The 25,503-nt window shown below is 38.1% G+C and overlaps 4 protein-coding genes across 8 annotated transcripts; 1 reads left to right on the top strand and 3 right to left on the bottom strand.

Annotated features, from left to right (window-relative positions):
• Nucleotides 1-1,136: 1,136 nt before the first annotated feature.
• On the bottom strand, nt 1,137-2,596 carry LOC124187861. The gene is given in 4 exon segments (XM_046580049.1): nt 1,137-1,455; nt 1,532-1,734; nt 1,814-2,251; nt 2,384-2,596. Coding segments are annotated over 4 exon segments (1,173 nt in total).
• Nucleotides 2,597-4,014: 1,418 nt separating this feature from the next.
• Nucleotides 4,015-8,177, bottom strand: LOC124187997 (nucleoplasmin-like protein). Of its 4 annotated transcripts, XM_046580232.1 has the most exons (7): nt 7,976-8,162; nt 7,569-7,684; nt 6,621-6,834; nt 6,045-6,121; nt 5,700-5,774; nt 4,916-5,068; nt 4,015-4,618 (listed from the first exon to the last, which is right to left on the bottom strand). In XM_046580232.1, the coding sequence occupies exons 1-6, from the start codon at nt 7,995-7,997 to the stop codon at nt 4,961-4,963; spliced, it is 612 nt and encodes a 203-aa protein (XP_046436188.1). In that variant the 5' UTR covers nt 7,998-8,162; the 3' UTR covers nt 4,015-4,618; nt 4,916-4,960. The 4 variants fall into 4 exon arrangements, with proteins under 4 accessions (XP_046436188.1, XP_046436187.1, XP_046436189.1 ...); XM_046580231.1 differs by having other exon boundaries at nt 4,015-5,068; nt 7,976-8,177; XM_046580233.1 differs by lacking the exon at nt 5,700-5,774 and having other exon boundaries at nt 4,015-5,068; nt 7,976-8,158.
• Nucleotides 8,178-8,249: 72 nt separating this feature from the next.
• LOC124187995 (nucleotide exchange factor Sil1) lies at nt 8,250-11,703 on the top strand. Of its 2 annotated transcripts, none has more exons than XM_046580227.1 (4): nt 8,250-8,616; nt 8,896-9,173; nt 9,266-9,504; nt 9,739-11,703. In XM_046580227.1, exons 1-4 carry the CDS (start codon nt 8,481-8,483, stop codon nt 10,490-10,492), a joined length of 1,407 nt encoding a protein of 468 aa, XP_046436183.1. In that variant the 5' UTR covers nt 8,250-8,480; the 3' UTR covers nt 10,493-11,703. The 2 variants fall into 2 exon arrangements, with proteins under 2 accessions (XP_046436183.1, XP_046436184.1); XM_046580228.1 differs by lacking the exon at nt 8,250-8,616 and adding an exon at nt 8,721-8,778.
• On the bottom strand, nt 10,963-25,189 carry LOC124187996 (zinc transporter ZIP13 homolog). Its single transcript, XM_046580229.1, has 5 exons — nt 24,432-25,189; nt 23,412-23,774; nt 14,095-14,205; nt 12,507-13,382; nt 10,963-12,228 (listed from the first exon to the last, which is right to left on the bottom strand). The coding sequence occupies exons 2-5, from the start codon at nt 23,644-23,646 to the stop codon at nt 12,053-12,055; spliced, it is 1,398 nt and encodes a 465-aa protein (XP_046436185.1). The 5' UTR covers nt 23,647-23,774; nt 24,432-25,189; the 3' UTR covers nt 10,963-12,052.
• Nucleotides 25,190-25,503: the final 314 nt, after the last annotated feature.

Here is a 25,503-nt window from a genome sequence, read left to right as displayed (position 1 = left end):
CTCCCTATCAAAAGAAAGAATCGCCGACAATCACCTTTTTAGGCCTTTAAATCAGGACACTGCGTTAAATACTGTCTCATAGACGGAGCTTCCCATTTCATCTCGATCAAAATTAGCGCATCCGTGATGTATTACAGTTACTCTGAATTTTTTTCATGCGAACACTTTTCGAAAAACAATTCTGCTTGTCTACTCAACGTAGATACTTCGACGATTCTCGGTTGTCACACCAAAGCCCATAAGGGCAACTGTCTATATTCTTCAGTCAACGAACTAGCCCACTTTATTTTTGATTAAATAATTGTTAGTTCTTAGGACCCTTACGACCCTCAGGAACGACATAAACGCACCAAAAAACAGCATAGAATCAACACTAAAGAAATCACGAAGAAAAGACTAGCAGCAGAGAAATCACAACGGGAAGTCTTTCGTTTTTTGGCTGTAACTCCTCGGAATTGCCTATTCGTGCAGAATTACAACGATATGGCAACCGAATACATTGATTTTAACATTTTTACAATTTTACTTAAAATTGGCCGAACAAAGTGATTATGCTTCGCTTTCTTCTACGATTTTCACGACGAGAGGTTGTTTGACCCAGAGTCAGTTTTTTAGAACCTTGATCCGCCGCTTACATCCTGAGGAACTCAGAAAGCTGAACCGCAATACGGCAGGATAACGTGCACTGAAGGTTACTATAATATTCAGCAAGTAGCGTGAGTATTTCAACTGCGATTTAAATCAATTATCCATGTACATTCTTCCAACATCAGATAGTTTTCAGCCCTGTCAGTGAAGTGGCATCCATACTGTTATGTTAGATACAAATCGTGAATCTCTCCAAGGTGCATCATCAACAGCTATCGTTCGCATAATTCTCGGAGCAAATACAGAGTCCACTTTCCGCAACTGCCAACGTCCATAATGAACATTTTCGATACGTTTATTAATCACTTGACAATACACGATATGCGAGTACTGCGGTTACATTCAAACTATTATCGATCCAAAAGAACACTGCGACGTCGAAGTGATTCATAACACATCTCAACCAGCCATTAGTTACGTGAGTGTCCGAATAGTGGTTACGGATTTTTCTACTGCCCCAGCCTCGAGCTCGTCGACCTTATGCCTCGTCATGTGTTCGTATACATGTCCCGAACTTCGACACTACGCTGAGTAAGATTGGTGTACTCGGATCCGTTGCCAGAAGCAAGATCCTGCTTAAAGGTCACGGTTTGCACAATTTCTGGTGCGCTCTGTGTTCGTTCGGTGCGACGTTCTACTCGCTTTTCCGGAGGCTCGTCCACTTCCGGAATATCAAATGTAGCGCGTTTGTTCTGGTATTTCATTGGGGCTTTTGCATCCCCTGAACTGTCAACCAATGGACCACCGCAAGACGTACTCAAAGACGAAAGTGAAGTTCCCAATTTTTCCGTCTTCCTGGATACCGTTCTTGTAATACGAAACATGTAACTCACATTACTTCACGAAATCGATTCAGCAGATCTAAAACTAGAGAAAATCTCACTTCGTGGACAATGACCTGACGGTCTCTTCCTTCCGTCTCCTCTTCCCTTGCATAGCCAACTTTTCTATTGTTCTTGCATCGACGTTTATCGTTCGCGTCTTTTGCGCCTCACTTTTTATTTTTTCGATATTCTGGGTGAGCTGATGAGACTGTAACTTCAACGCCGCGTTCTCATGAACTAATCGGCTGTTTCTTTGAACAACCTGAGGATGTGAAAGAAACAACAAAGTTGGCTCTTGGGGTCAAAAAAATGAAAATAGACTAGTTAGACGAAGCTGTAACCTGTAAGAATTTGGCTTTGCTGAGATGTACAGGCTCTTGAAATTTTTCGGATACTATGATGTTCAGCTCTTCCCGTGCCTCGTCCAGTTTTTCCATCATTTCGGCCATCACCTGTAAGTGCTCTCTCAGAAGTTGATCGAGTTTCTGCCTCAACGAATCCTTGGCATGCTTCATGCGTAGAAATTTGATGCAAAGATTGTACGTCGTTTCGCTCTTCTCAACAAGCTCCTCTCTCAGTTGCTTGTTTTCTTCCTCCAGAGCTTCTTGGATCTTTTCGAACTCTCTTTTCTGCTGCTGCAAAGACCTTGTCGAGCCGGCGTCCGTACGCTTACACGTTTTGTGATTCTGCATCTCTTCGCAAAAGTGCTCCTTTTCTTTTTGGTAAAAGAATCTTTCGTCGTCCAACTGTTCTGGAATTAAAGTCGATTCATTTTGTTTCTACCATCTTGTTTTTCAAGAATATCAGTATCAACTATTTGCACGCCAGTAAGACATGTAGCGCAATTAAACTTTCTTTCCGATATCAATAATTAAACGCTTTTTATATACAAAGCTTGCTGAATTTATTACAACACATCGAAGTAAAATTTTTTAATAGCATCATTAAAACACTGGGCATGTGCACCTACGTTTTAGATTTCTGTTGCATCTCTGTTGCTTTTTCAATTCTGATGATAACCGTTCGTTATCCCGTTGCAAGCCTTCCAATTGCGTATCCTTTAGTTGAACAGCTGCCTCAACATGCGCGATCGTTTGGTTCAAGTCTGCTACCTTCACAGACATTTTACCTTGCCTTAGGTATAATACAAACAATTCACAGTAAAATTGAAAAATTGCAAACGTAAAAATAATATCACAAATATGTAGTTGCACTATTTGTCTAGTTTTTTGGAAGCCATCGTAATTGAAAAAATTCGTAATAGCTGTGCTGCCTGTCTTTGCACAATATCGTAGATTTATATGTACATATTACAGACAAGTGCGCGAATGATAAAAAATATTTCTTAAATATTAACAACTTGTTGGCGCAGTTCGACGACTTCGTCAAAGAGTTGAGACTCTCGGGTGGCTTCAAATGGGAAATCGGGAACCGGAGTACCACTGAATTGACAATCAACGCCGCTGCTGACAGTATTTTCTGTAAACTCCGCGCTCAAGTCGACACTTTGCATCTCCGAGATGTCAAACGTGTCTCGAGACGCACACATGCTGGTCCTCGACGTTTTCGGCGACTTTGAAAATCTCCTATAATTTATACATAATTTTACTTTTTTAAAATAGCTGAAGACTCTTCAAGATCTAGGCAATATCAATCAATTCGATCTTGAAGAGCGATTCTTTGCGAGTTCTGTACATATTGCTTGCTAATACCGAACTAATTGTAAGTCTACTTTTATCCCCGTAGATAGCAAAAATCACTCGACAAGGTCGGCTAAGTACTTGGTGGATACATAACTAGAACGTACCCCGATGGTTTCGATTCGAAATTTAGGTACATGAATGATTCCCAAATGTTTGAGGTTTGACGTTGTTAGTAAAAAATTTGAAACCCAAGGAGGCCCAACTTTTGTTAACCGTTAAAACCAATGTTTACGTATCCAAAACAATGATGAACTTTGATATAAGGTGATGCACACATTTTACGTTCGGTAGACTTAGGCTAATATGTAACAATTTTTTTCTATTATTTTTCCCACAGTGATAACTCCTGCCATTTAACTGTCAACCTATCAACTCTGAGCAAGACATGTGACAGTCATAAACCAACCTTAGAAATTTTCGTGGAAGTAATCCCGTATTTGAAAATGTTTTCTTCATCGAGGTCGTAAAATGGTAGGCCAGAAGACCTACGACTATAAAATTCTAACCACACCAACTTCATCCCAGCATAATTATTCCTTCGAATATATTTACAAAATATCAAATATTTCAAGAGTAAAAGTAGTACAAATTATTAATATGACTATAACTATGGAATATCAAACAACCGATCGTTACTATGATCCCACTGATTTTTACCTGGCTCCAACTGTTCAAGGCCGTGGTTCAAAGTGTTAACTACCCACACCACTTCATATTTTCTTGAAAATTAGACCGCGCGCGGATAATGGGAGGTTTGACATAAAATTTTTCAAACAATCAAAGTGTTTTCTAAGTCTAGTCACGCACTGTACAAATTTACATAATAAATTAATATTAAGTAAAAGTTAAGTGAAATTTTTATTGTATCGTATATGTACAAAAGAGTATACAGACGTATGGGCACGTAAGTGGAAAACACTGTGTATAACACATGTTAAATAAGAACGGTGCGCCGTGCATATAGTGTCTGTACGCCGGCTATTACTTTTCTTCAAATGGAATGAATATCGAGAGATGACAATGTTCTGTTTTAACTCCTTCTAATGGTCATAAAATTAATCAAAGACCTCGTTTAGTTCAAAATAAATATACTAGATCAGTGGGATAAAAATTCCGTCATGATCTTTATAAGAAGTAAATATGATTATCAAGTGGTGTTATAATATAGCTTTGTGTTTTCTGACTGGAAGTCGAGCTGCGGAAGAGTAGGATTAAAACATGCGTCAATCTGTCTCCGTCTGTCTGTCAGTCTATCATTTGTCTAGTATTCGGATTCACGAACTTTCAAATCTGAGCTGTAGATTGCTATGCCGATGTTCAGGGAGACGCAGAAGCGTTAAATACTGAAGAGTCGAACTTGCATTGCCTTCTATATAGACTTATTCCTCGAAAATGTGTTCTCACTGATGATCTTGTCATGGCTCCGCGACCCTTTTATAGTCGCTAGAATAAAATACATATTCATCTTATAGGTATTTTTACACAAAATTAGTCTGGATATCTTCAAGTAACGCATTAATTCAGTAAGGTAACAGATTGTGTGCCTAATATCTGTGATCTTTTTCTCTTTGCTTTTGCTTCTTCGTTGCTTTTGATTGAAGAACAATTGTTATCATGAGAAAAATGTACACAACCCAGCCTCAAGATTTTAGAATCCGTGAATGGATAATGAACGGTCTCTTTTGACTATCAGATGAAACGATACTGTAACACGCAAAACGCGAATGATGATGAACTTACATTCAAGAGCCTAGCCTAGGATGTGTTGGTAATAAAACCACGGATTTATTTTTTCTTATTCTTGTTAGCTTGATTTTTGTTTTTAGCTGGGGTCGCTAATTTCGCATTCTTCTTTTTGGGCTCTTCATCTTCGTCTTCTTCATCCTCAGGGTCCTAAATCAAAAACATCAAAGAAATTAATGAGAGCAGATTCCGATTACGCATTCTGTTCTAATAATTGAATCTAGTGTAGAGACAATAGTGTCATAAATCCAGACCGATCAGTCTTAACTACTCAAATAACAATTCATTATTTTATAAATTAATAGTTACATTATTTTTACCGTCGAGTAACAAAACTCGTAGTCGTAAAAGAAAAAATTATAAAACCTAATCTGTGATCAAAATTATGTATCATAAAACCCTGAGAAACAAAATTTAATATTACAATGACTGGAAAGTAGTCAAAGATGTATAGACAACATTTAGAGTAGGCCCATTATATTGCACACTGCCAAGATGGTAGGTAGTGAAATAAAATGCAAAATCTAAAAAACAATTATTCCAAAGACGTTGTTTATTTTTCAAAAAAATTAAAACTTAAATTATTTTGATGTAACATAGACAAGTACATCTGTACGTTTCAAAGTTACCATTATCATCACTCTAGTCTGGTGAAATAAAGAGTTGATGATTAAAACGAATTTAATTGATGTTTGAAATGTATAGTCTGTATTTAACGTAAGATATGTAAAACTTATTGCTAGGACCAAGCATGCTATTTTCGATAGTTCTCCTTGTCTACCTCCTCATCCATCTTGGCGCGTTTGGTGCCATTTTTTTTACCCTCGCCAGAAAGTTTCCGTTTCTTATGCGAGGCCTGAAATATTAATTCCCATTCACATAACGTATGATGGTCTCCTAACTTCTAACCATACTCCTTCAGTTTTGTACCGATTGTTAAGATAACGTATTGCTAACACAAATCCAATTTCAGAATTTTTGTTTACAATACGCTTAATTTGCTTTTGCACAATAACCAATGGTCTGAATCAAATGTAATTACGAATGGGTTATTTATTTTCAAAATTGACAATTTTTAATTGAAAAACCCTGGCTAAAAGCTGTAAAATTTTAGATTTATATTCACCTTCTCATCATCTTCGTCATCGATGTTTTCTTCCTCCATTTCGTCCTCCATGTCTTCAAATTCATCCATATGCGTCCCTGTAACGAATAATCGAGTTTACTAATGCATGATATATTCACACAATATATTCTTATACAATACAGTGCAAATAAAACTGTAATCATAGTTTTTTGATGACTAAAATGAGATGAAGCTGAATTTAGTGACTTCAGTCAGCAGCCGAATGGGGTAAACTTTGTTTTAAAGATAATCATACATAAATTTCAGATCCAATGATTCTATGAAAGTACTAAATATTCATGAGATTCAGTGAAATTTCAATTGCTAGGCTTCATTTCCAAATTTTTCAGCATAATTACTATTCGTCGCCATTGACTCTGGTCACTAGCATCAGTTCATTAAAATGAAACATTTTCTCATTAAATACGATAGTCTATAAAAGATTGCGGCCAAATGGTGTCTCGCAAACCTTGAGCGTGCATCGCTGACACAGCTGGTAGTGATGTTGCAAGTGTTATTTGTCCAAATATATCAGGAGTGAAGGAAGATTAATCTACGAAACAAAATGAAACTTACCAAGGAGATTGTGTCCTACTATATGGACTGGACCGCTGCCTTTGATTAAGGTGAATGTGACGGGTGGATCAGGGAAACTTAGATCGAGGATGATTTGTGCAGTTTTGCCCAGTTCCAATAAGGCAATTGGGATTTTAATTGGACCTTTGAGTCCCATCGCCTCAACTTGTAGTACATTTAACTCGCCAGCTTTGGCCTCAGGTCCCAGAAGTGCCTGAAGTCAGAAAAAAAAGATATAGATAATGAACCTCATCGGATTATATTTACTATATTCATAAGCTAAATGTTAGTGTAGCAATAAACTGATGCACTATTAATATTAAATAAACAGTACTTTCAAAGCTTGCCTCAAGGCTGACATACTTTTTATCAGAAATTGAAACGTGTTACTGTTTATTCTTGATCGCTCGTCATTCATAATTTTTTAAATAAAAACAGCAGCCAGTTAATGTCGACTCAAGCTTAAATAATTTACATTATAGATGTTGATCTTACAACTTGCAACGATTAGACAATCAATTAGCTTGTGAAAATTTAAGTACAGATTTTCTTTTTGGCATGACTATACTTATTATATTGATGCAACTTATCAGAAACAAATAGGTATACAATAGCAATGAATTGAATATTTCAGAGTTCTTTCGAATGACAATAGTTTAGAAGATGAATGCAAATGGCGCCAAAATGCGTGAAAAACAGCGATAACAATTTGCAAGGACAAAAATCATCGATTGTTGACACACTGACGTGTTATTTATAAATTTTTATTTCTGGTTTGTTCTAGGATCGAATTTTGCGTGTTATAAAGGTTGAGAATGTGAATCGGCAAAATTGCGTACGCACGGCGACAATGGCGCTAAAGATGGGTAACACAAAATGAATCAAATAGTAGCTGATGAAGTGTAAAAAATTAGATACTTGATTACCAGATTGACAATTTCAACTTACCATTTTGATAATGAGTTTTTGGTCAGCGCCAAAATGTTGATTAGCACCGTCAACGTCCTCGTTTTTGTGCTCAGGATCCCAGACCTCGGTGGCATTGGGTCCTTGCAAAGTGATTCCTGCATACAAATTGACGCAAGACTTGAAGAATGTAGTTTAAGCATAATTTAAATCAACATAATAACCATTCTGTGGCACATCGACGATGAGAGAAATAATGAATGGTATAATAACCAAGATTTTTGTACAAAGACAATGGATGATTCGCCTGCATAATGGCCGATATTCTGCCGGCGTCCACACGTAGGCATATAACGGTGTTAAAACAACGGTATGTATCGAAAGTATTCGCTATTTATGGAAAATAAATAAATCAGCATATCCGTTAAGTCTTAGAGTATAATATTTACCGTATAAATATTCCTCAGCCATGGCGATCGATTAGATATACACAGATTCAAACGTTTTGAGTTGCGGGTCTGAAGCCGAGGGACGCCGCGTAACTGGGCAGAGACTCGGAATGGTCACACGTGTTTGACGATCTCGCAGCAAATGAGTTTCGCGTCCCTCGGCTTGCGCGCCTAGAGTACGTTCCGCCTTCTGATTGGGTCCTGCCTCCAAACTTCTGCGGTCATTCCGACGCGCTATTGGTCTCGAGACGGCACCTGGCGACAGAAGTGATGAACTAGGTTTTGCAAAACGATTGCATTAATAAGATAAATTTTCTCAACAATAGGCAAACGGTTTGTAAAACTTGACAGCGCGAGTGCGTGGTATTGAAAAACCCTTGTAAATATTATTGACGGGTTCTCGTGTCGCTTAGAACGGATATTTAATTCGTATATGCGTAACCGTATATTCTAGAAGAAATCCGGCACTTGCTCACAGCGCCTATTCGACACGTTCTCTTGGAAAATGCGTTACGCGTGCGATCTATGCTTGTTTATCATAGTCTCGTATCTCTGGTTCAACGATATCGTAGCTTCGGAGAAAGAATCGAAAAATGACAGTGTATTTATACCCACCAAAGAATGGCAAGTCGTTGAAAAGGGTAGGTCGAGAAACGGGACTACTTTTCTCGCACTTGACGTGTGCTTACAACGTCAGTCAAGTACACAGGCCTCGTGTCATTGCATAAATTGATCGTTTACCAACGAGAGATCGGCATATGGCTCATAGATCATTCGCCCTATTAAATTCCTCACTTTACACGGTGCGATAAGATTCGATACGCCGTTATATTTCACATTTTGAAAGCTTTGTCGGGGTTTGAGGCTTCTCGATTATTCGACGAATCCCGCGCTTCCTAATGAACGCTAATAATTTTCAGGCACACCAATCCCAAAAGGTCTTCATGTTCGGCATAATTTTCAAACTGGCATTACAGAAGCAAAACTGATGGAACCCAGCGAGAAAGAGATTTCGGATAACGATGAAATGCGCAAATCCGTAGCCCTACATCCAGACGCGGAGAATTTAAAACCTTCGGAAATTAATGATGGACAGATTCAGCACGATGATAGGACTTTGAAAATATCTGGGGAAGAATTAAAAACCGAATTGAAAAAAATTAAGTCTAGCAAGACGCCTTTCGCACGGAAACCCAAGGTAATTCGTCGCTCAAATCTATCTTAATGTCAAACAGGAAATAGTCGCATTTTCCACATTACTGACATCTTATTTTCCTTTCTTTTCCAAAGCGTGCCAGGTTCCAGAGCTTTGATGAACTGAAGAAGGAGTATGAGACCATAAACTTTGGCCCGTCAACCGACATTGATTTATTAGGTATTTTCATTGAACAGTTTGATACTCATCGAACTGCAATTATGTCCGGATCACTAGATGCCAAAGAGATCAAAGACATCATGGATATATTGGGTCAGTTAGAATACCTGGTCCACGACATTGACAATGGGCTCGAATTCACCAGATTCGGAGGGTGCGAACAGTCTACATTTTACAATTTTTGAAATTGTGCATAGAACTGTTTGAAATAGAATTTAGCATTTTCACATTTTTCATTTTCCATTCACCAAATCTGTTGCTTCTAGTCTGAAATTAATACATTGCTCTTCATCTGCCTTCTAGGAAAACTTTCCTTGTGCCAATTTTTATAGTATTAATTCGTATCAGATAACAATCGGTCTCCACTTTACATTGTAAATATTTTCAGCCTGATGAAAGTGATACACCCTTGTCTCAATGGCACAATAGAGGAGATCAAGTGTGAAGCCCTTCATGTCCTCGGAGCAGCTGTACAGTCAAACCCGAAGGTGAAGGAGATAGCACTGGAGTCGGAATTTGTCCCAATCATTTTGCGCATGTTGACAAAACACGGCACCTCAAAATTGATGGATCGATGTATATACGCACTGGGTTCCCTGGTCCGAAACTACCCAGCTGCACAAAAAGCACTACTGAGTCACGGCGGCTTAGAAATATTTTCACAGGTCTTGGCAGATGGTCCCATATCTGCACAGAAACGTATAATGAACCTGGTTAACGATTTGATCATCGAAAGGGAAAATTTAAATGAAATCGAAGACTTGGAGCGCCGTAATTTGAAAGTGCAAGAGTATACAGATGTTGAATTAGAGGGAAAAATAGTACAACATAAGTTATGCTCACAGTTAAGCAGTTTACTAGTAAAAACTATACAGAATGAAGTGAAGATTGAATTCAATGCTCAAGACCATGACTTACTAGAAGCTATTTACGAATGCGTACTCACTGCTGGCAATATCTGCAAACTTGAGTTTAAACAAAGCGAAGAAGAAATCTTAGCTGCTCTGCACAGCATCAGTGCTTTGTACAAAAGCTTGGGTCTAAAATTGCGTTCAGACGATGATGATTTGCTTCGGCATTTGCTGAGACTGGTAGAAAAAACGAAGCAGACCATATTTGACAAGCTTCATGATGAACTGTAAGGTCATGAAAGGATCTACCAACTACCCGTTGGTGCAGTATAACGTATCAATAACCTTAGATTTTAATACTTAAGTAAGATGATTGAATATTTGTGTAAGGTATTGTAAGTGAATATCCGTTTGTTGACTACTCTATAAATATAAATTTTTAAGACTGTCATATCTGTTCACAAGCCTAATATGAATTATATCTGTACATACAAAATATCATCCCCCCGACATTTGACTAAAATGACGACACTGAATAACATAATGGTAAATAAAACACAGCAACTGATGTAAAACAACAGTGTGCCTTGACCACGATACTTTGATACTCGTTAAGTAATAATCACTTAATGATGAATTACTCAACATACAATTGTCTGCAGATTTGGATTAGCATAAAGCCAATTATCTCTATATTAAAGCGGACAAAATTGTTCATTACCATTTTTCACGCGAGATACGCCGAGATAAAACAATTTCGCTTCACATACAATAATTATTTTATTTACAAAACCCGATGATTAGATGTAAACAGGTCAGAATTAGATATATTATGGTCATTATAAAATGTGCTTAGAAAATCGTGCTGTATTTACATACCGGGGAGAAAGGCACTCGTAATTAACATAGCAAAATAACCAATCTCATTAACTTTCACTATTTTAAGTACAATAATTATTATATTGGGTTTACATCAATAGACTGGAAAAGTTGGTATTACTACTGATTTTCTGAATTTCAAGCCATTATTCACAATCAGTTAATATCACATACAATATTTTCCCGTGCAAGAAAATCAGCAAAATTCAATCCAAAATTATTTAATTGAGGATCAAAGATACCGGCAAAAATTCTTTGACACCGATTCTATAGGAACTTAAAAATATATTTTATACAGTACAATCTTACAAACCCTAAGCTTACAGTTTACTATGCCTTTCAATTTTATCTTTACTCTCACCCTACGCCTATCGATATATCATAGGTACAGGTATAACATGGCAAATACTGCTTATACTTACATTTTGAACTCACGATACCTAGTAAGTAGAACATAAACTTCCTACACCTTGATTCATTGAGCATAAATTTTCTGCGGGATGGGGGGAGAAATGTACATTCTATGAATAAGTCAACAGTTTTTCCTTTTCATTATGATGGTTAATTAACAATAACGACTAATAAATATAATTCAATTATTTTCCCATTCATATGAGATTAAGCGCGATTTCAAAAAATAGATGTCTTTTTTTGGTTTCATGTTTATCATATACTGCATACTTATTGTTATCATTAATCAATTTTCAACTAAATCAAGTTCTGTAAGAAATTCCACCGAAAGTCTTGACAAACGAATAAAGAAAAATTAAAGTGTTAATTCTTAGTCCAATTTTGACGAACTTTACAGTTCGCTCAGTCAATCATTTTAAAACTGCAATTATTACATTCACATATACTTTGCGCATTACGCACTGCGCGGCGTTATGGGTTTTTGTATAGCTTTTTTCTTTCTTTTTAACTTCATTTCTTGTTTAACTTCATTTCTTGAATTACTCAAAAATCTTCTGATATTCAATCACATATCGCAGTCATAAAGGCCATTAACGTAATACCAAGTAGAAGAGCAGCTAGTTGTTTCAAGGATTCTTTAGGGTTCGTTTCTTGGAGAAGTTCAGGTAAGACAGTAACCAGACCGATGTGAAGGAAGCCCCCTGCTGTGAACGGTAAAATCCAGCTTGTTCTAGCCTCTGCAAATAATAACGGTAAATTTATTCCACATATTCATTCGAGAACGTATATATGTATAATTCCTACGTGTATTTAAAGCATTGAACATGTTGCTTTGCGGAAGCGGAAACTACAATAAATGTCTAAAATAACTTCTCTAATCCGTCATGAAAAAAGTTTATTGTCTCATTTAAGTACCCATTTATGTCAATGATCGAGGCAATAGCCCATGGGAACGACGTTTCAAACAAACTGTTATAGGAATTCAGTCGGAATAGACCGAAGCATTGAAACTTACCGACACCGCCTCCAGAGCATAACACGGCAACTAAAGCGCCAAAAATTCCCCCTCCAGCTGTTAGCAGCTGCGCTTTAGCCGCGTCCCACCGATTGAACCCGCTTCTTAAAAGAATAGCGAAATCTCCGACTTCGTGCGGTATTTCATGAACAAGAATAGCTAGGGTTGTAAGAGCCCCGAGCCTGAAGGAAACTAAAAATGCCCCACCGACTGCTAAGCCGTGGGTAAAGTTGTCAATTGAATTGGCCAATAGATTCAGGTACCCAGAAATATGTTTAGCTTTCTCTTTCTTAGCAATTTTCTTAGCTGCAATTATTTCGCGAGAAGAATTTTTGGTGATTTTCATTGGTTCATCGATCATTTTCACGTAACCGTTACTGCCCTTCGTAACGACGCCATTTTTTAACTCTGCCGAGTCTTTCACAGAGTTCGCATGATCTGAAAGGTTCGAAATAAAGCCGTTCGATAATTTTGCGTTCAGATCGTTTTTGCAGCTGTTGGACGTGTTGCAACAACCACCGTTTAGGCTAAAGATATCCTTCGGGATACCGTTTATCATCTGGGCACTTAATCTCACGCAGCCGTTCTTCACGTTTCCATTAGACATTAGACAATTGTTGTTCTCCAATTCTTTTTGAAAGTTGTTATTATTCAAGAATTCCAGCTGCCTTATTTTGGCCGCGTTTATGCTTTCCGACAATCTCATGTTGTCGTCAAAGTCAACGTCAACTTCATGTTCCTCTTCGTCCTCCTCATCTTCCTCGTCGTCTCCGTTATGCGCTAATCCACCAAATATTTTTTCCGCGATCACGAAGACCAGGAACCCTGCCAATACCCACAAGCCACATGCCATCGACGCGTGACCTTCTTTCGACCCTTGAAAAAAGAAAGCAACGATATTACAATATAAATTTGAAAAAACTTCTGGATGTACCTACTATTCGTTACTCAAATTCTTGCAGCTTTGACGGCCTTCTAACATCGGTTAAAGATAGCTGGACTCATTTCATAAATGACGTAGTAATAATCTCCGAGGCGAGATATATTTTTACAGATTTGAGACGTGCACTAATATGTTAGACTCAAGAGGTCATCAAAGCGCAGGCGAGACGAACCCTGACACTGGCGTACAAGCATTAGCTGCCTACACTGTTACATTTTCGTATTTAAATTGGCTGTTTCAGGGCGTGCAGATTGAATTTTAACCCGGTTAAGCGATGATAAGGGAAGATGCTGCGGTAGCACGTGCGTAACATTTGCCCACGCACGTGAAAATACGTGGAATTACGGACTGATAATTCTTTAATGAATTGAATATAGTATCGTTGACCGCAAAAAATCCGCAGGATAATACAATACGCGTTAAACATAATCATAAGCGCCCTGTTAATCGGAAAGACTGATTACTCAACCAGCAGTTATGCAGTAACCATTACATCATTACGTCACCCGCGATTTCAATGCCCGGTAGTAACTGTAATTGTCTTGTGCAGTTTTTTGTCCTAACTAGCAAAGCATGTTTCAAGGAACATTCGGTGCCGCGCCACGTTAATTTGAATTACTAACAGCTTGTATATATTATACGTACATTGATTCAGCGCCTTGTTTGCCCATGCTTCTGGTAGTAGATGCAAAAAAACGTCGCCCAGAAGTCCTCCGACTGCGAAACTCAATAAAACATTGAGTGTTCCTGAGCTCTCTGTAAAAAGGCAAGTAAAAAAGCGATTATACATACGGTGTATGCCCATATGCATACACGTATTGACGATGCGTTTAAGCAACAATTTTATTAACACATCTGAACGACGATAGCCTATTTGCGACAATATATTACTCACCCAGTGCGCATCATCGATGAGAATTAATCGGGCTGAACTTTGACATGTGTGTTCACCGATTCGTGATAGCGGCACGAGATGTCCAACATTTACTTATAATGCGAGGAGAAAGTGTAAAGTTTCCGCGGCTAGCTGGTATAAAGTAACGCAATAACACAAAAACCCAGGACACCTGCCCATTGTGTTGTAAAAGTTAGATACGATCGCTTGATATTTTGCACAAGCATTCGTCTTTGCTAACCGGCGACACGGCGTTACATACTTACGTACGTAAAAACTAGGTATTCCACTCCGTTCGGTGTCTGACAAAGCCGCCGAAATACTCTTCGATATGTGTTGCAGATACGTCACGTGCCGGCGATAATTAGAATCTCAATCATATCCGAACGAGCGGAATTGACTATACTTATTGTTATGAAACATGTCGCAATATTCAAACCATGCCGCGCTGTCTGACATCAACAGTTTATTACGGTCTAAAACTATCGAGGCAAATATAACTGACCGTTTACTATGGTATAGACATCGCTTCCTGTATTTATTAAATATGATAAACCGTCCGTCTCAATGAATTCTGTTGAAATTATCTGGATTCCCCGAAAGCGCCGTTTATCGTGTTTACTTGTTTGCTTTTTTTCTGTTTTTTTTTTTCATTTGGTACAGACTTTACAAACATGCAGCCGACTTACCACTGAAGTAGGATGTAATTGCGAAGTCAACTTCACTTCGTTGGTTTTTTGATCCGAAATAGAATTTTGTGGATTAAACGCGAAACAAGTGCCAATGTCGATATCTAAATGATTTGTCATAATTAATTTCTTGTTATCGTTATTACAACGTGTTATGAGATGCTTTACATCTTGATTATGCACAGGCATTCTCTCAAGAGCTATTTACGCAAGAAAGAAGGAGAAGTGAATAATGCCCTTAATCTGAAGGCGAAGAAAAAATTCATTGAGAAACGTCACGTCTTACGTATCACGCAATTCTACAGAATCTATAGATCACGGCTGATGATAATCGTTATCCAATATCATAATTGCTTTTTAACTGAGTTGTAACGTTGGTCTATCGCCGATTAATCAAATCATCTACATGCGAGACGTGAGTCCGAAACTCTTCCGAAACACAACAACTGATGTGATTGAACGTAAATAGCAAAAACTGCTGACTATGGTTTCAAGTGTTTTTCGTAATTTGCACGTGTCTCATATTTGAGGTATCATTTTTCGGGGTTGGAGGGAGGAATTTTTTTCTTAAACATGTTTCGTTACACTTTCCCAAGCACCGCGATCTTCACAGCGATGGATCAAAGAACGTAACGTCATTATGTGCTTATCGTATAAGCGGGGAGTTTCAAAATTGTGATCGTATCGCGAGTGCGTGAGAGATTCTGCGGAAACTAATTAGACTTGTTCTATCCTTTAAAATAATAATCTCATAGATTACAAAGTCACGAAACCTGTTCATTTGCAATTATCATCAAGCACATCACCTCTTACTTTATCACTCAGAAGATATTCTTTCATTCAAACAGTCTAGAGGACGGACCTCTGCTTCCCGGACTCATTACGCTGCAAAATTGATGGAAAAAAATAATTCCATAGAAAAATGTGCTAGTATTAATGGAAGTTAAATTTTCTCACTATCTAAAAGTAATCCAGATATCGTGCGGCATGAAATAATTTTTATTGCGTGAATCTTTTCTATAACACAGACCACGAGACTCATCCACTAGAATTAACCCTTCGAACGATTTTCACATTATCACTTCCACGCACGCTGCTCCATGTTTCATAACCGTGCGAAAATACCCTATAAATTAGTTACGAACCATTGCTTACAATGCAAGTTCATTCCATTGGCAATGAGAAAGCTGCGAACCGATGATAAGTTCGGAAGTTACATCACATGGTTCAAGAATGATGAAAAATACTCCACCCTGTGTGCTATGCTATTTTTTTTTTCAAATTGACCGTTCTTTTGCGTCTCCAAGAAGTCCAATTGTTTTCTCAACTGAACACATTACGTATACAGTGGGCAAAACAAAAAAAAAAAAAAAAAAACGGGAGCGATTTAAAACGTGAATAAAATCCAAACATGTTGACCGATTTTTAAAAACTTCTTTTTTATTGAAAGTAAAAGAACGGACCTTTCATTTCACGTTTGAAAATCTGTAAAATCTTAAATCGCTGTTGAGATACATGCTCTTGAAAAACAGGTTTTGAAAAAGTCACCGAGAGACTGAAAACAATTAATATTAAAAAATTTTCGACTCAATTTCCTCCTGAAATTGTGATTCGAAGATTAATTCCGGCATTTTGGAAATTCTCAGAGATTTTATTCGCATGACACGACGCGTTTCTTGTAAAATTAGAATCAAAACGCGCGCTTCATGATTAGAATTCTATTTTCGGGAGACATTAGCGAAAATTTCACCAAAATTAATTCAGCCAGCGATCTATTACCTATAGAGGATCACATTTTCAATCGTGGGCGAAAATTTTTCACTGACAAGTCAACTTTGAAATATTAAAAATCAATGAAATTTTTCAGATTTTCACACGCGTCATGAAAGATTCATTCTTCTAGTTTCAAGCAAAACAAAGTTTTCGAAAATTGGTCGACGCGTTCGGATTTTATTCACGGTTCAAGTCAGTCACGGTTATTGGCCTACCCTGTATATACATTTCTAAAGCGACTTAAACAGCATTATTTTACTTAAAATAATTGCGTCACGCGACAAACTATTAACTGTTTTTGAATAAAAATTTGCACTTTTTCCTCGCATCTCATACTATGAAAGCAAGCGCTTGCTGCACCAATGCGTAGAAATGCAAAGCACTTACAATGGTAAGAACATAACAAAGAAAATATCTCTTGCGCCAAACATTTTACCGTCGTCATGGTCCTGACGGAATAGTTGGATATTTTTAATTTGTAGTCCGGAGGTTTACTGTTGGTACGGAAGACCAGCATCTGGCAAGAATGCGAACTACGCAGTTGAACGTGTCTTGCGTATTGGTCATCACATTTCGTTTTCAATTCATTCGCATGCTTGCCAAGAAGTCGATCCGCGTGTCTTTCATTCAATTAATTTATGTGGAACAACGTGTATATATACATATATGTATAAAACGATACGTTCAACTGGCCGTTTAACAAGGTGCTATCATAGTAACTATACGTAACGACTATGTACTAACAATTCGTATATTCTGCTAATAGGTATTGATATACGCAAGTTACTTCTGGGTTGCATCATTAACAACTCATTAACATAACCGGCTTCCAGCCTCAGCTCGTCGCATGGTTAAAGATAAAAAAGGTGTTTTCATTGCACGTGGATTATACCAATTGCCGAGGACTGCGTGAAAAATTGACGTTCCTCCAGAGTGTATCCGAAATAAGCAATCGTCTCAAGGGTTAAACACGGACTGATTAGCCCCTTTAACTCTTCTATGGACTTTCACTTTCGGTTTCTCTCTTCGCACAACGTAGCTAAGATGGAAGGTGCAGTGTGATGTTGGTCAAAAACCAAAGCCCTACGCTGAGAGAAATTTCATTTGTTACAGTAACTAGAAAAATTCAGTAAAACAGGTATCGTTAAAAAAACTGTTTCAATATTGTTGGGATTACGAAAACCGAGGTAAACGTAACCATTTAATATAAAATTAATAAAAAATGAAAATAGACAAGGACTGAGCGATAACCGGAACTAAAAATTTCTCTCGGTGTATTTTATGACCCAATAACGATTCCAATCTAATCTTCTATCCCTCCATGGCCCAGTGTCTACCCTCATCCATTCAAATGAATCAAGAATGAGAATATGAGATAGTAAAATAATTGCAATGTATAACGAAGCTACAGCACTGCACAATGCGCATTGATCTAGTCGATTGGCTGGTCGTTCCCGGAATGAGAAAATCGCGGTGTACTATTTTTTAGCTACGACGAATGATGGATAATTGCAGTATATCAAAGTCGAGAACAGTTACAGATCATTTTCCTCGGATTAGTTATCATGAAACCTGTCCGATACGCCCCCTAAAATGCAAAATTTATCGCGAGTAATCTGATACTACGGTCATTTACAATGCCGCATAATTCCGTTAACGGATAACGCGGGGTTAGATACAAGTCATTGGCCAAAGGCTAATTGTCCAGAGCCACTTTCGACTCCGTATGAGTATTTATCGCGTGCATTGGTTTTTTTTTTTTCTCATTACTTTTGCGAACACGACGTATTTTAATTTTTTTATTTTCAAAGATACAGATAAAGTTACTCGAGACGCGGTAATGCAGATACAATGGAGAAAACATATCTGACTATGTCGCGTACATACACATACGTTATTGTTATCTTTTCGCAGCATTCCTATAGTGCCCTTTTTTCTTCAATTATAATATACAACAGAGTGTCCTCACAGTGCGCAGAAACTGAAACGTCACGAGAATTGATTGTAAAATAAACATGCATACATGGATGCAATACGTGCATAGTGTGCATGAAACAAAGCCTTTCTTTCAAGCTTGCGTAACAGATATTCCCGGTGATATTGTTATTAAAGCTTATTTTTTTTAATTCAAATACAATGCATAGCCGTCAATCGCGAGATAAAGAGGTTTTGTGAGTGATTACATCTGTTATCTTGGCTACTGTCGCGGTCAGGATTGATCCTTTTTCCTTTTTTTCGAATCTTTTGCACTTCAACATTAACCAATGCAAGCTTAACTATGTATATTGTATGATTGCAGGGCTGATAACACAGTCATATCGTTCGAGACGCTTGAAATCAGCGACTTTCAGACTTTGCAAAGTGATTAAGCAGTGACTAATGAAGATTTAATAAAGCACAGAAATTTGTGCGGCAGTTTTCTATTATGCTGTTTGCTTCTGTGCTTCCATTCCTCACATCGAATTACAAGGATGTTGCATTGAACATTGTAGAAGAGTGGGACGCTGTCTAGAATAAAAAGCATGATAAGCAAGACCGATGATTAAATATTATTATTTTATGATAAATAGTTGAACCATCAAGGTGCTGCAGTACTTGGTCTATAAACTCTATTGAGTCATAATATAGACTAAAAGTTTGTTTCCAGTACGCAATTTCTAATGTGTTAGTTCCGTGAAAAACTCTTGGAAAAAGTAAATTTATGTAACATTCAGAATTGTATCGTAAGTTATATTTCCGCATTACGTTATAACATTTATATTCTGCATCTCCTCGGTTTATCCTCGACCTCTTTTAACGTTCAATTAAACCGATTCAGCCTTCGTGCGTTGCCTTTGGTGACACTTCAACTTTGACCTTGAATTCTCATCGATTCGATAATTATATAATGGTTTAGCTAACAATAACAACCAGAGACTCAAGGTGAAGGGCGAGAGAAGGATTGACCCGTATTTATGAATCCAGTAGAAATTGCGTCGTAGAAAAAGTTTTTACAAACCCGAGTGCTCCTCGATGAATATATGTAGATAAGTGATGACGAAACTTTTTTGATTTTTGTCTGAAACTTCCTGTTATTTCCCCAAGAAACTTTCGTGAGCTAGGTGTTCAATCCTTGAAACCAGCGAGCGTCGGTGTCTAGTGTTTAAAATGTTATTATAAGAATTTCAACAGCTGATTCCTCACGATGAACTGATTTTTCAATCAGCGCGTTATTGCACAGTCAATACTGTGATCTAGATTCTAGAATTGATAATTTGCGGTCAAGGATCACGTTACCACACTGATTATAAATGCCTTGCTATATCTCGGCATGTAAGTAACTGACGGCCTTAGATTTGAAAGGAAATATCAAAGATTTGAACGTGTTTCAGTTTTGACTTTCATTCGCACATACCTGCAGGATCAAGCCAAACGTGTCTGTTTAGATTAACGAGCAAAAATATCTATAAACAATAAAATATAGGAATTTACATTACAAACGTATGTATCATTGGATGGTCTTATTCTTTATAATTCAAACCAACCTATTTATCTTTCCTATGTTTTATCACAAAACTTTATGAAAAAATAACTGGACGAGGCAATTTTGAAACGTCTGATTGTAGTCCAGGTAAAAATGGTTATTTTTTTCAACTTCACCTCCAATACAGACTGACTACCCATGGTAATTTATTAAATGCTAATTGTTTTGCTGTTTAAATTTGTAACATCCATTATGACTACACAATCGAAAGTTTATGTGATACATTATTCTCATATAAGCATAAATGCTGATAAATTGACGTAGGTATGTACTGTAATTTATATACTCGCAATAGTGAATGATATTCCTGAAAATGTACTTCGACCTGTCAACATTACGTGAAAGATGTGTATTCTCGTGTGCCTACATAAAAATGTATGTCGCCAGAGTACAAAAATTAGTCATTCATATACTAAGTTACTCTAATCTCGATATGCATTAGTTTGCCTATCCTTATCTGAAGCGAAATTAATTAGTGAGGTTATGGGATGAAACCAAGCTTAGAATCACATTACCGTGACATGGATACAACACGTGTTCACATCTATCAACGTCATAAGCATGCATATTTTTTCACCAAGCGAATATGCCTACAATGTAAAAAAAATATAAATGTCATTACGACAAAGAAAGTATGTTTCTATTTGTTCAATGTATATTGCCTAGGAAAACTGAGTCCGGAGGAATCTTAACGCCGATATGAATTTTCAAAATTGAGCCTCAATTTATGACTGGACGAAAAACATTTTACTGTCTAGTCGTTTTTTAACCAAGTTACTGCGTCTACGATATAACAAAAATGTTAATGTCACTGAACTATGTACACCGTCTTTACAACTAGGACAGTACAACGTTTTTTGTCCAGTCAGACCGAGTGCGGAGAAATCTTGCGCAGAAATGAATTTTCAAAGTTGAACATAAAACTGAAAAAACTGCACAGTTTTCCGCGAGCTGTTTCAAACTGGGCGGATACTTGAAAGAGCTTCGAAAAAGACGAATGTTCTTTGTTCCTTTCTGCGCTCGTTTCTCCACAAAGCAGGAATTGTTTTGCAGCTACCATCACGCCTACAATAAGTTATCAACATGATACGGCAAGTGAGTTGCTGACGTATCATATACGAGTTCGGACGTAATTTGTTTTCGATCTGTGCGCCAAATTTTTGAACGGTTATTACTGCTGTTTATATAGCTTGTCACTTTCTACGTTTCTTCCAGTATGTCAAACGATAATAATTGTTCAGTATCCGATATTATACATTGAAACAATAAGGGGCGCGCAAAAGTAAATTGCAATTTTCTGTTGCTTCTTTACACTGCATGTATCGTGATGCACAATATAATACAATGATAATATGAAAACGGTTCGTGTATCGTTGCTGCGCACATCGCGTCATGTGGATCACGTGCATTCTTTCAACGACCATCTGTCTCTTAACGAACGATATCTCGAGAACCAACTACCATTAATTGATTAGCTGCGCTATCGACGCATACTTGAATAACAACATTTAAACACATAGTAAAAGTCCGGGCCAAGACTATAATAGCGCACAAAATATATCCCGACAGTGAACTCTGCGCCTGTCAAGTATTTTGCACTAAAGCTTCCAAGTTCAGGGTTTATAGGGTCGACGAAGGGTTCATCTATTCATGCAATGATGATCCACTGATAATTTTCTGAGAAATGCTTTTCTATTCGTTAAAGATTGATAGTTGTTACGTATTTCCTGTGATTCTTGGAATTGTTTAAAGAACAAAAATATTCTTCATGTAGCCTTCTGTATAACGGAGGGATAAACTATTTGCTCGAGCGTAAAGTGGAGTATGTCAGAAATTTCCTTAGGTCCTGACCAACGTTTCGTTCATGTTGGCGGGGAGGAGGGAAGGTCGTCAACCGGATTCTTATATAACCGGTCCCTAGTTTTGTACATCTTCAACGCCAAACAAGGTTCAAGATCTGGCGGCATTACGTTGTTCAAGGGCCCCGTTATTAGACATTCAGCATACATTCCGCGTGCTAATAAATAACGCGGTCTGCGGCATAATGCGTCGCATTTAGGCGACAGCTTATTTAGATCCGCGCGTGCCAATGACGGGTCATTACAGCGATGCCGCAACTCTACGTTTACCGACCGAGTCGTCTCAGTCAGGCAACCTGTTTGAACAAAATCGACTGTAATTTTCACAATGCATCAATTTTTGTTTTTCACGCACTCTATTCCAGGCATTTTTAAATACTAACGTCCACGGGAGTGAAAAAATGTTTGAGGTAGAAGCTCGCTTTAGCGATTTAAATGACTATGCATCGTTTCAACGTATAATATTTGTCACGATTTAAATATCCCATTCGTTGGTAAATACGAATTTAAGTTAACTTCACGAGAAATATGAATCTAGTGTACTCGGTAAATATATCTTAGGCCTAACGGATCGCCCTAAACCCTGCGCAGTTGCCGCTATTTTCCCACTGATTCGGTAACGTGACTGGCCTAGAACAGCCTGACAAAGGAGCCACTATAGGTTTAGGAGAGTTTGAGAGCCACTGGCGAAGAACCCGACGCGAAGTTGTCTACCACGATACTCATCGTGAGTTTGTTAAGTACGGCATATTTCGTACACAATAGTAGGTAGTAAATTCCTTGTCGAAAAGTTTCTACCGAAGGATTCGAGCAGATTGGGCGACCCGCTAAACATTGCGTAATTTGTTTTCTACGGTACATAAATTAACGTACACCATATCACGCCCCACCCAGTCAACCTAGACAACGAGTCAATACATCGAGTATGTTCTCCACACACACTCCGTGTGCCGAAACTTCACGCTGTTATTTTTTTTTTTTCGTTGTCACTCGACCTTTGGAAAAGGGGTGACCAATGTTAATGTACACGTGACACAATTAAGTTAGTTGTTTCACTTGAGATTGGCAGGAAGCGGGAAATATGCAGGGAAACACAATATCAAGGGTTTCATCGGCCTAGCACCACGATAAGTAAATGTCTCGGACGCCATGTTTCAGGGAACAAACAAAGGAATCGTGTGTAAGCACAGTCTTGCAGAAAATGTGGGAACGTGTTATCTCACCTCCGTGTTTCAAATCGACCCCGTGATCTATCGGTATAACGAGGAGGGGAAAAATTCCTGAAAGTCCGACCATCAGACTTCCAAGAAGGGAGAAGAACCATGGTTGGTATTCGAAGTAGCTTAGGGCTGCATTCCATGGTGCCCAGATTTCCTCCGACATAAGCTCGTACAGAATCCCTCCATCGGTACAATTCTCCGCACACATGGTTGCCATGTTTCCTCCCAGCGTTGCCATTTACGGTGCAGCGTCGCGTCTGGTAGGCTTATTATTCTCTCCTCGTCTAATCTGCTCGATTGCTTCTCCGGATGCTTTTTGCAGGTTTTCCAGCAGCTCTCTCTATTCCTCTCGAATATCACGGATTCCTGGATATGCAGATAATGTGCGAAAGGCTCCGTTAACTTTCTACTTCCTTATCGCGGATAAACTGTTAAGGTTTAGTAGAGTTAATTTATTTCAATAGCCCTTAACTAGCTCTGACGAGGCGAACACCAGAAGTGCCGGCGTCCGATTTCGACGAGCCTCCGCAGGATGAAAGAGGACCAAGTTAAACGTTAGCGTAATGAAAAGTGATATTTGCAGTTATAAAAGTTCGTGTCAAATGATTAATTTTTAATCTTTCAATACCGTGAGTCGCCCTTGTCGGTAGAATATTCACGATGAAGCAAAAACGAAAACTACGTAAACGACATTTTCAGCAACTAGATAATTGCATCTATTATCCGGTTAATTAATTTCACTACGTGTCTTTCGTCTGTAGTCCTATTCCATCCTGTAACGGATCCGAGAAATGATCCATGGGTGCAACTGTACAAGTGATGATCCGAATGATGCTGTACTGCGAAAGAAGTTCTCTTCGGATAATAATACAGTAATCTCTTTCTCCTTCCACTCTCTCAACTGGGGCATGATTTTTCAGATAATTTCGAGTACCGTCAACAACTTAGATACCAGCAATTGTTTTCGTCTAATCTACTATCAAAACATCGAGAGTATACCAAACATATACACAAATATCTTACGTTTCATACGGTAGGAGACAAGGTGTTCTAGGTGAACTCGTGATCTTTGTTCATATGCCCAAAAGTGGAGATGTCTTCTTCCTGCCGATTGTCAATATATGACGCTATTCATTCTCTTTCACTTTCGTCACCAATCGCGTGTATCACTGCCAGGATATGGAACCGTACAAGAAAATGTTTAGCTGTATTTTTTTTCTAGCTTCTTGTATTCTTATCTCGCTGTGTTTTCTCTCCCCTCAGACTATCATTGGCAAATAATAATAGGTATTATCTGCGAGCCTCTTTCTCAGCTTTCGTTGGTATAAGGTGTACACAATTCGGCAACGTTATCGCGTATTTTATCAGGTATATATATATATATATATATATATATATATATACGTATATATACCTCACAAAGGTGAAGTACGGCAGAATTTGTAATCACGGCTCCTCTTTGTCAATCCGGACGATATTTATTCAGTTGTTTCGATTTCCTTACTCGTTTGTTGATCCTGCTTGATTATTCCTGACGGTAGTTTTTGAATCCGGCCGATGTCACCGCGATGATAACTATCAGCGTCCGACTAGCCTACACTGAGGTCTGAGTACGGACAGCTGAAGTTAGACTGATGAAGTGGATTGATTTATGTTTATTTTTTCATCCCGCTTCGAGCGAGATTATTAAGCAATATGACCGTGTGCCGGTCAATTTGTCGATTTTATGATAACACAACGCAACCTCGTCTCAACGCTTCGCACCAACGAATAATTCCATCATGGCCGCCGTCCCTATTTATACCTGTCATGCCTCGGAGCCAATGCGAGGTGGAGGGGATGAAGAAACGGTTACTCAATAACGCCGTCGAATCAATGGTGGCGCTGAGGTCTGAGCTATTCAAATGACACGGAACAATGAACACGATTTTGGAATGACGTTAGGTTTTTAAATTAACGTTGTCGTTTTGTTTATCCTTCGTGGTTTAAGTCGCTTGTGGAAAACTGAGCGTCAACGTCTCGAACCGTCAACCGCTGTAACTCGTTTCATCTTTCGCTTCACACGAGTGGTAACTCAATATTTCAGGCTTCTATT

Source organism: Neodiprion fabricii, chromosome 1, assembly GCF_021155785.1.
Source record: "Neodiprion fabricii isolate iyNeoFabr1 chromosome 1, iyNeoFabr1.1, whole genome shotgun sequence".
Classification (NCBI taxonomy): Eukaryota; Metazoa; Arthropoda; class Insecta; order Hymenoptera; family Diprionidae; genus Neodiprion; species Neodiprion fabricii.
Note: the sequence above shows the minus strand (reverse complement) of the source record. Positions and strands in the feature narration are given on the sequence as shown.

Bases quoted from the DNA above. Each gene is read 5' to 3' on its own strand.
- LOC124187997 (XM_046580231.1), bottom strand. From the start codon at position 7,997: ATGGCTGAGGAATATTTATACG. The intron at 6,835-7,568 runs GTAAGTTGAAAT...TTCTGACTTCAG, and splicing joins AAAAACTCATTATCAAAATG to GCACTTCTGGGACCTGAGGC. The intron at 6,122-6,620 runs GTAAGTTTCATT...TATTCGTTACAG, and splicing joins AGTAGGACACAATCTCCTTG to GGACGCATATGGATGAATTT.
- LOC124187995 (XM_046580227.1), top strand. From the start codon at position 8,481: ATGCGTTACGCGTGCGATCTATGCTTGTTTATCATAGTCTCGTATCTC. The intron at 8,617-8,895 runs GTAGGTCGAGAA...AATAATTTTCAG, and splicing joins ATGGCAAGTCGTTGAAAAGG to GCACACCAATCCCAAAAGGT. The intron at 9,174-9,265 runs GTAATTCGTCGC...TCTTTTCCAAAG, and splicing joins CTTTCGCACGGAAACCCAAG to CGTGCCAGGTTCCAGAGCTT.
- LOC124187996 (XM_046580229.1), bottom strand. From the start codon at position 23,646: ATGGCAACGCTGGGAGGAAACATGGCAACCATGTGTGCGGAGAATTGT. The intron at 14,206-23,411 runs GTGAGATAACAC...GCCTTTTTACAG, and splicing joins GGTCGATTTGAAACACGGAG to AGAGCTCAGGAACACTCAAT. The intron at 12,229-12,506 runs GTAAGTTTCAAT...TATTATTTGCAG, and splicing joins ATGCTCTGGAGGCGGTGTCG to AGGCTAGAACAAGCTGGATT.